The 8,067-nt window shown below is 41.8% G+C and overlaps 1 protein-coding gene across 2 annotated transcripts; it reads right to left on the bottom strand.

The window, feature by feature from the left end:
- Positions 1 to 29: 29 nt before the first annotated feature.
- Positions 30 to 5,686, bottom strand: lman2 (lectin, mannose-binding 2). 2 transcript variants are annotated; one of them, XM_060063202.1, is made up of 8 exons: positions 5,446 to 5,686; positions 4,884 to 5,002; positions 4,397 to 4,514; positions 3,841 to 3,923; positions 3,183 to 3,344; positions 2,252 to 2,366; positions 1,845 to 1,964; positions 30 to 784 (listed from the first exon to the last, which is right to left on the bottom strand). In XM_060063202.1, the coding sequence occupies exons 1-8, from the start codon at positions 5,639 to 5,641 to the stop codon at positions 624 to 626; spliced, it is 1,074 nt and encodes a 357-aa protein (XP_059919185.1). In that variant the 5' UTR covers positions 5,642 to 5,686; the 3' UTR covers positions 30 to 623. The 2 variants fall into 2 exon arrangements, with proteins under 2 accessions (XP_059919185.1, XP_059919186.1); XM_060063203.1 differs by lacking the exon at positions 3,841 to 3,923 and adding an exon at positions 3,707 to 3,786 and having other exon boundaries at positions 5,446 to 5,678.
- Positions 5,687 to 8,067: the final 2,381 nt, after the last annotated feature.

The raw sequence follows: 8,067 nt of genomic DNA, 5'->3' as shown, positions 1-8,067 counted from the left end.
CACAATGTCAAAATATGGACAAGATCAAGACTATTTCATAAACAAATTTATTGAGTGTTTTTCTTACACTTGGACAGGAGTGCCCTTCATTTTGACGTTCCAATTATTCAGGGTGAAATTAATAGTGAAAAACAAAAAAATGCAAGTAAAACCATGATTTGGTTATTATTGGTAGTGCAGGTTCCTTTTACGGTTCAGGATTTCAGCTGGTGGAGAGTACACGTGCCAAAACCACATCAAAAGCATCCAAACCGGGTTGTTAAAAAAACAAAATCTAAAAGACTCAGTAAGTGGCAGCGACTTATGCTTTCAGACAACATCCCAATAAGAGAAACCAAACCCAAAAAACAATCAAGATGCAAACCGAAAAAAAGATGGTGTTTCACTGGTCATGTGGAGGCTGACAGCACTGTTCATCTAATCAAGCTTCTCACAGACTCCCATTCTCTCAGACCAGAAGTGAGCATGACCTGCTCTCAGCGCAGTGCTGCAACAATATAAACATTTGTACAATTTTCACAAAAGACCATCACATTAAAAGCGTTGAATCTGATGTCGGCAAAGAGTTCAAATTCACAAATTAAACCTCTCTGAAAAGGCCCCGAACTTCCCCTTGCTCTCCTTTAGTAGAATCGCTTGTTTCTTTCTTGTCTCTTTTGGAAAACTACAGCTCCCACCACAGCACAGACTACAATTCCCAGCAGGGAGCACAGAAGAAGCAGGAAGACTTTCCAGCCTGTGAGAGCCGTGCCTCGGAAGTTTCCGGTGGGATCGTCGATGTTGTCTATGAACGAGAGAGAGACAACCCCCATGGATGGTTAAATGGTCCTTTATGGTAAATGAGAAATTTTCTTGAGGCATTCATCAAATGCTGTGATAAGACAATATAACGATAACAATCCAACATTTAAATGGCACTTTGAAAATAGAGTCTCATTAATGAAGCATTTTAGATTAAATCAAATGGGCATTGGATGTGAATAAGGCTTCCGATCATTTTCCAAAAAGGAAAGTCGTTAACGTCCAAATGTTCACACTTAAAATAGTAGAGTATCTCTACACTGCAGCATAACACAGAAACAGCACCATCTCAAGTGAGTCAAGGGTAATTGCATTGGATTAGGGTTAGAAACAGGGACAGGAAAATAACATAAGATATCGCAATTTGCAAATTACAAGTGACCTCACCTCGCAATAAGGTCCTTCAATCAATCAGCTGGACATTTATTATTTGTTGTAATATATTGTAATATTCTTTTTAGGGCTGGGCAAAGATTAAAAGTTTTAATCGCATACCGAGTTAACTTGCGATTAATCACTTAAAAAAAATAAAAAATTGAAGTTAAATGAGATTATCAAATGGAATGACACATTATCATTCATACCAGATGTACTTAATAAGCATAAACTAGACAAAGTCATCTTGAGCGAGCTTTATTGACTCACTCAGTGTGGGTTGAATATGATCTTAGGGAACACTACAGATTTGGGTGTAATTCAAAGTAAAGTAAGTGGAACTAAAAACAGAAATGATTTCTGATATGATTGTTGACATTCTGTGGGCAAAACCTTTCAAAATCAAAGTAAAAAATAAAGAGAATGTGTGTTAAAGCGTCAATTTGAATTAATCGCGTTAAAATAAGATTGCGTTAACGCGTTAACTTACCCAGCCCTAATTGTTGATATTTTGTTTGTTGAAAGAGAAGGACCTAAGGTCTCGAACCTGCGGGTAGCTGCGAGGCGTACTGCCAACGTGGCTCGAGCGCTGGTAAGTCAGATCACCAGGCACACGAGGGAGAGGTGATGGACGGAAAGGAGGATGGATAGTGGAGACGGTCTCCTACCTTTGGGGGACTTGAGCAGGCTGACGCTGGGCTCGATCTTGGTCCAGTCCTGGCTCTCTTCCTCGGCCGTGTGCTCCACCATCAGCTGGTACATCTTCATGGAGATGATGTCGTGGTTGTCTGAAAACACCAAGGTAAACGATTCCCTTTAAGAGAGAAGCTCTGATGGGGGTACTTCTGGATTTTAGGTGCATTGTGGGAAATGTAGGAAAACAACTATGAAGGAATACAAAGGAAATTAAATAAATAATAAGCAGTTAAATGATGGACATGATAAAATATTAAAGTTTGTTTGAAGTATGGCAACTTCCTCCTCATTCACAGCCAGCTCGTTGTTTCCCCTCAGAGATGAATAAAGTACCTATTCATCCATCCATCCATCCCTCACTCTGGTACTCTGAACCTACCGGACAGGTCTCCCGTGGCAGCCGACGCGCCGAAGTAATAGCCGGTGGGCAGACTGACCCCTCCGATGTCGATGCACTCCTTCCACTCGTTCTTATCCTCCACATCCACCATGACCTGCTCAGCAGAACAGGGTTTAGGGTTCAAATTAGACTTAATAAAAGTAACAAATAAATGACATGCGATGGGACGATGTTACCCAAACATTTCTTTCAATAACTTTATTCGCCATCAGGGAGTCTAACAACTAACAGTGTTCATGCCGTTCTCTACCAGTTGAGTTAAGAAGGACCTGCACTGCTCTGTGCAGGTCCTTCTTAAGGATCTGTAAGTGAGCCCCGCACTCAAACTGTACTTTGTTGATATGTGCTCTAGTGATGAACAGCAGAACAACACCCGTCAGACTATTATGCACTGCCACCAATTATTGAAAATAATTATATGAATATATATCTTTCTGATACCTATTGCGAAAAGTCACTCTGGTCTAGCCTCCAAACCAGACGAATATGTGAGCTAATTCTAGATTTGCTCTGATCATCATCAATCATCAAATATGGGGCCAACAACCAAGATGGCTGCAGCTGTTCTGGAAAGGTCTGTTGAAGACGCTATCGCAACAGCATTCAATAACTGGACGGTACATTTTCTATCAGAGAAAAAACAAACAACTTCAATTAAATCTTTGGTTGATAAGAAAGAAGTGATGGCTGTTCATCCGTCAAGATCTTTCGTTTCCCAAGAGCGAGGGCACACGCTTCTTTACGCACTAATGTTTTGAGGCTCTTGTAATTGGGAGCATGTACGGACTGCAGTTTTTGATCTGACTGTTCTCAGATTCAGTTGTAAGTGATTTTGATGATTAAACAACTGATCCATGTAAAGCCGTGTGTGTTCAGGAGGTGCTCGATCAGAGTGATGAGGACGACTCACCGTGAGCCGGCCCTTGGAGTAGCGGATTGCCAGATAGGTTTCATGGTCTTTGTTCCTGATCTCGGCAGGGCAGCCTCCCAGCTCCGCAGAGCGCCCATCTTTGCCGTGGTCGTAGCCCACGCTACCGTTGCTCACCATGGCCGAGATGTAGGGGAAGGTCCGCTGGCGCCCCCCAGAGGACAGACAGAAGACAACAAAGCAAGTGTTAGTGCATAGGTTTTACTGCATGGAAGAGACTAAACGGTACAGGAAGAGGAATGCATCACAATTGCGTTTTAATGGACGTATCTTCTCATGTTTAAAAAACATTCAACCAAGGACAGGACAACAAATACTCTTATAGGATAAAGAGTTGTATCTAAGTTTTGAAAATATGGTGCAAAATATGGTCCACCACACACATGGCCACGCCCTGAATAATTGTGGCAAATCATAAGCAATTCTCTAAAGAAAGTAGCCAATCAGAGTCCACATCAAAACACCCCAACTGAAGAGGTCCCAATGCAGATTGAGAGACAACTCACATCTGTCGAGTCATCATTAGAATAAGTGTCTATAAACACGGCCAGCCCGTGGAACACTGCATTGTGGGAAAAGATGGGGCCTGCAAAGAGAAGGTCAGGGGTCAGAGGTCAGGCCAACCCCCCTGCACACTTACATCCATCCCATGGAGGTCATTGCGGAAGGTATCCAAAAAAATAGCCAGGCCAACAAAATGGTCCTGGTTCCCAAACACAGGGCCTAGGATGAAGGCAGAGATGGAGTGAGAGTGAGCAGAGACTTTTGGAGCAGAGCTGCTGAGATGTTGAGCCAGAATCATACCTCTGTGATTCAAAACAACATTGAACTCGGGAAAATAACAATCAAGAGACCCAGTGTAGCGAGGGCAGCTATTAGACACAGAAGTATTAGTTGAGAGGCCGGGGATGAGGTTTCAGGCCGAACCACCCTCCACAATGAGCACACAAAATAACATGATGAATTAAAACAAAAATACATGGTAGTTGTCAAGCTGCGTCAATGAGCGTTGTGAAAATGTACATTTCTTCCTCTGGGTGAAAACATATGGTCGCATTTGCATCACTACTAAAGTAATTTCCCGATTTAGGGGAAGTTCTTTGATCCTGTAAGTCACTTCCATGCAAAGAGGCTTGCATTGATTTCAGATAAATGTCATTGAGAAGTGGGTAGGATAGGTGTCCTAATAATTATACCTGGGTGCAGTCTCTCCTTAGTATACCAGATGGCGATACCATCACCATGGAGATTCTTCTTTCCCGACCCGTGGATCTTGTACTGTACATGCATCTCCCAGTCCTTCAGATGAACCGGCTAGAAACAGGAGGAGAAACCTGTTTTTATCAACACTGCTGCTCAACAAAAAAAACACATAAAAACAGCCAATACACTCCTGATACCGGCATACACCGAATGATGAATTAATATATACATAAATATATATAGACCTAGCTTGTATAAATCTGATTATAATGACACACAATGTTAAGCATACTTCTACAATTGACATCGCTTTAAACTATTTTGGTGCGTTGTATGTTGTTTACTGTATGTTTTGTATGCTAACGCTTTATTGGCAAGGTCTGAAAGTAAAAAGAGATGTTTCATCTCAATGAGACCAACAAATGAAATAGCTGAATTTGTAAAGTGAATACGCTGCTGGTTGATCTATAATTCTCTCACCACAGTGTTCCAGATGGAGCCCTGCTTGCTTCGGTCATCAGGAGTCAACCGCACGTACGAACTCGTCACTAAAGTGCTGCCCCAGAAATCCCATTGGCTGGACGACGAGCTGCCGACGCCTAGAAGATAAACAGAGACGCTTCAGACATCCTGCTTCCATCCAGGCCTCACCATGGCAGTCCCCTCTCAGGTTATATGACACCTGATTTGCATAGGAAGTGCACAAGGAAATACGATCTCCACTATACTCTATACTTTATTCATTCACCCTAGAGTGGGAATGAGGGTGTCAGCAGAAAGTAAAGGACAGTAACGAAGATCTAAAAAAAAATAAGACTGTCTGCATTGTGGACGTTCATTAAGTAAGAAATTGTATTTGTTAACGTTATTGAAACTAGACCTCACTGATCTTTACATACGTATACGTGTATTACGGGTTCGAAGAGACTTAAAGTGATTATTAGGTGACTTGATAACCTTACTTTTCACTGTAACTAGACGAAATATACCACGATTAAGATATGATCACAAGCTTCAAAGCGCAATTCATCCTCCATCTTACCGTGGTAAGGTTTCATGAGGGAATGTTCTCTCTTCAGGTGTTCTTGATTCCCGTCTGTTATATCGCAGTGCACAAACGACGTGCGAAGTATCAAATATAGCATTGCAGTCCTTAGAAATGTCGAGAAGTTCGTCATTTTGTTGGAATAATGTCGCGAACAGACTGACTTGACTGTTTTCCTGGTTTCTACCGCCATGATGTCAGTGCGCCCTCTATTATCTTCCGTAGAGGTCCGCAGCTCAGCGTGTACGTCAACTGAATACATTTGTTTAAGCAAAATGTAAACTATTATTTTTTAATGTATTGGATTATACTATTGTGATTTATATTACAAAATAAATGTGTATCGTTTTTCAAATCAGGGAATGAAAAGTATACAACAAACAACAAGTAAAACAAGCAGAAAAAGTGAAATCTATAAAAAGATGACCATACAACAAGAACACATAAGTTAATATAGGCTATGTATGTATGCGTAGTGATCAATTATTCATATTTTTTCTAATTATTTAACATGGGTTTAAAAGTAATTTTCTTTCAGATGATATACCATAATCGACCGCAGAATCATACTTACTTCTTGGTGCTATCGGTACCGATAATCTCTTGATGTTTCCACACGAAATTATTTCTTACACGTACATAGCATAACCACGATAACCACCCGTCCACCAATGAAACACAAGCACATCACAATTTTGGCGTACCGTTTTTTCTACACATCCACTAGGTGGCAATAGAATGCTAAGAATAACACAAAAATAAGGGAACTAAGGGATTTAGGGATTAATATATATATAAATATTATTAACATCTGGAATTCCATCAATAATATTATATAAATGTTGGTGATAATTATTATTCAGATGTAACATAACAGGTCAGACTGATCAGACAGTCAGATAGTGGTCACATGACACACACACACACACACACACACACACACACACACACACACACACACACACACACACACACACACACACACACACACACACACACACACACACACACACACACACACATTTTATGTACTTTATTTGATTCCACATTACAAGTTAATATCATTTTAGGAACCAAATGTGATGAATTATCCAACAACTATTCGACCAACAAACATCTTGTTATGGGAACATTAAGGGTACAGGAAACATCTCCTTTTCCAGATGAACATGCTCCCTATAACAGCTGATATTGAGCAGTACTTAGCTAGCTGTCTGGCCCTTCTTTTACTTAGTCCACTGATGTTAAGTCCACTGACCACCAGCCTATGCACATGGCCTAGACTGCCAAAGACAAGAACAATGAGGACACATTTATAGCCACAGCTTTCAATGGCAGATGTTAGAGGATGGTATTTCAGTTTTTTTGTACAATAGGATTCCTCCATGAACAGGTCAAAGGCACAGGCTACTTCAAAGAGTCTGACTATTTTTTCCTCTTGTGATATGCAAATGATGTCTGGTGTGTTGGGAATTCCTGAAAAGCAGTTTGTGGATGTGTTAAACCAGTGGGACTTGACAGAGGTATGTTTGTATAGTTGTTCCTGAGGAGCACAGGGGATCTGGGCAGCGATGAGGTCCACCAGTCTGTCATGTCTGGCAATATACAGTCCTTTGTAGGAAGGGCAACTGTTCATGATGTGGGCTACTGACTCCAGCTGTTGTGGTGGGTCATGTAGCATGCAAAAGGGGGAATGAATAGATGGAAACCAGAGGGAGAGATTGTATTTTGTGGGGAGAACCTGTAGGCGTGCCTTCACACAGAAGATGAGTATCTCATCACTGATGGTGGCATTATTGTAAATGGCATGTGATGTGGAGTGATCTGCACAGGTGAGTTTGGCTAATTTTCCTTGAAGTTTAAGGCTGGACCAGTACTCCATATTGTGGCCCCTTTGGATGGTAAGAAGGGTTTGCCTGGATGTTGATGGTAACAGGAGGTGGGTGATGTTATTGTGTTGCAGCCTGGCTTGCACTGTGATTGATGGGTCATCCACCACTGCATCGGTGACCTCTACTGGTTGGTGGTTGGAGGTCCATTTTAGCTCGGTGCCTGTCCTCCAGCACAAATCATTCAGGTCACGCCAGTCTGATGACACACCAAATCCCTGTGCCTGGGTATCCAACTTGCCACTGCTCTTTCTTCTGAAACCCAGGAAGTTATCCTCACCACTGCCTGCACAAGCCACTTTGCGTTTCTTAAAGTCCAGCAGTAATGATGCTCTTGCCAGGTGTCTTACACTGTTGTCATCACAGTTTAGCATATTGACTAGATGTGACTGCCTTGCTGCTGTGTACTCCCACATACAGTTTGGAATGCCAAGCCCACCGTCCTGTTTCTTCTGGAAAATAAAACATCGTGTAGAATGTGTGTTGAGGCCCAGCCATTTCCTTACAACTTGCACAGTTTTATTGTCCATTGTGCGCAGATCTTTTTGTGGGATATGAACATTCGCGAAGAGATGTTGTATTTTGGCGAAGGCTATATCTCTGATTGCTTGGACTTTCAGAGTTGCTGGGAGAGGTGAAGTGTCAATCAGGTCCAGTCTGCTAATAAACTGCTGAACCAGATTGGTCACTTGTTGGCTCCAATCTCCCGCGATGTTGAATTTATGCCCTA

The sequence above is a fragment of the Gadus macrocephalus genome, chromosome 10, assembly GCF_031168955.1.
Source record: "Gadus macrocephalus chromosome 10, ASM3116895v1".
Lineage (NCBI taxonomy): Eukaryota > Metazoa > Chordata > Actinopteri > Gadiformes > Gadidae > Gadus > Gadus macrocephalus.
The sequence above is the reverse complement of the archived record's forward strand: the minus strand, read 5'-3'. Positions and strand labels throughout refer to the sequence as shown.

Excerpts from the sequence above, each read along its gene's own strand:
- lman2 (XM_060063202.1), bottom strand. The coding sequence starts at position 5,641 with ATGGCGGTAGAAACCAGGAAAACAGTCAAGTCAGTCTGTTCGCGACAT. Across the intron at positions 5,003-5,445 it reads CCTCATGAAACCTTACCACG|GCGTCGGCAGCTCGTCGTCC; the intron begins GTAAGATGGAGG and ends TTTATCTTCTAG. Across the intron at positions 2,367-3,182 it reads ACTCCAAGGGCCGGCTCACG|GTCATGGTGGATGTGGAGGA; the intron begins GTGAGTCGTCCT and ends TCTGCTGAGCAG.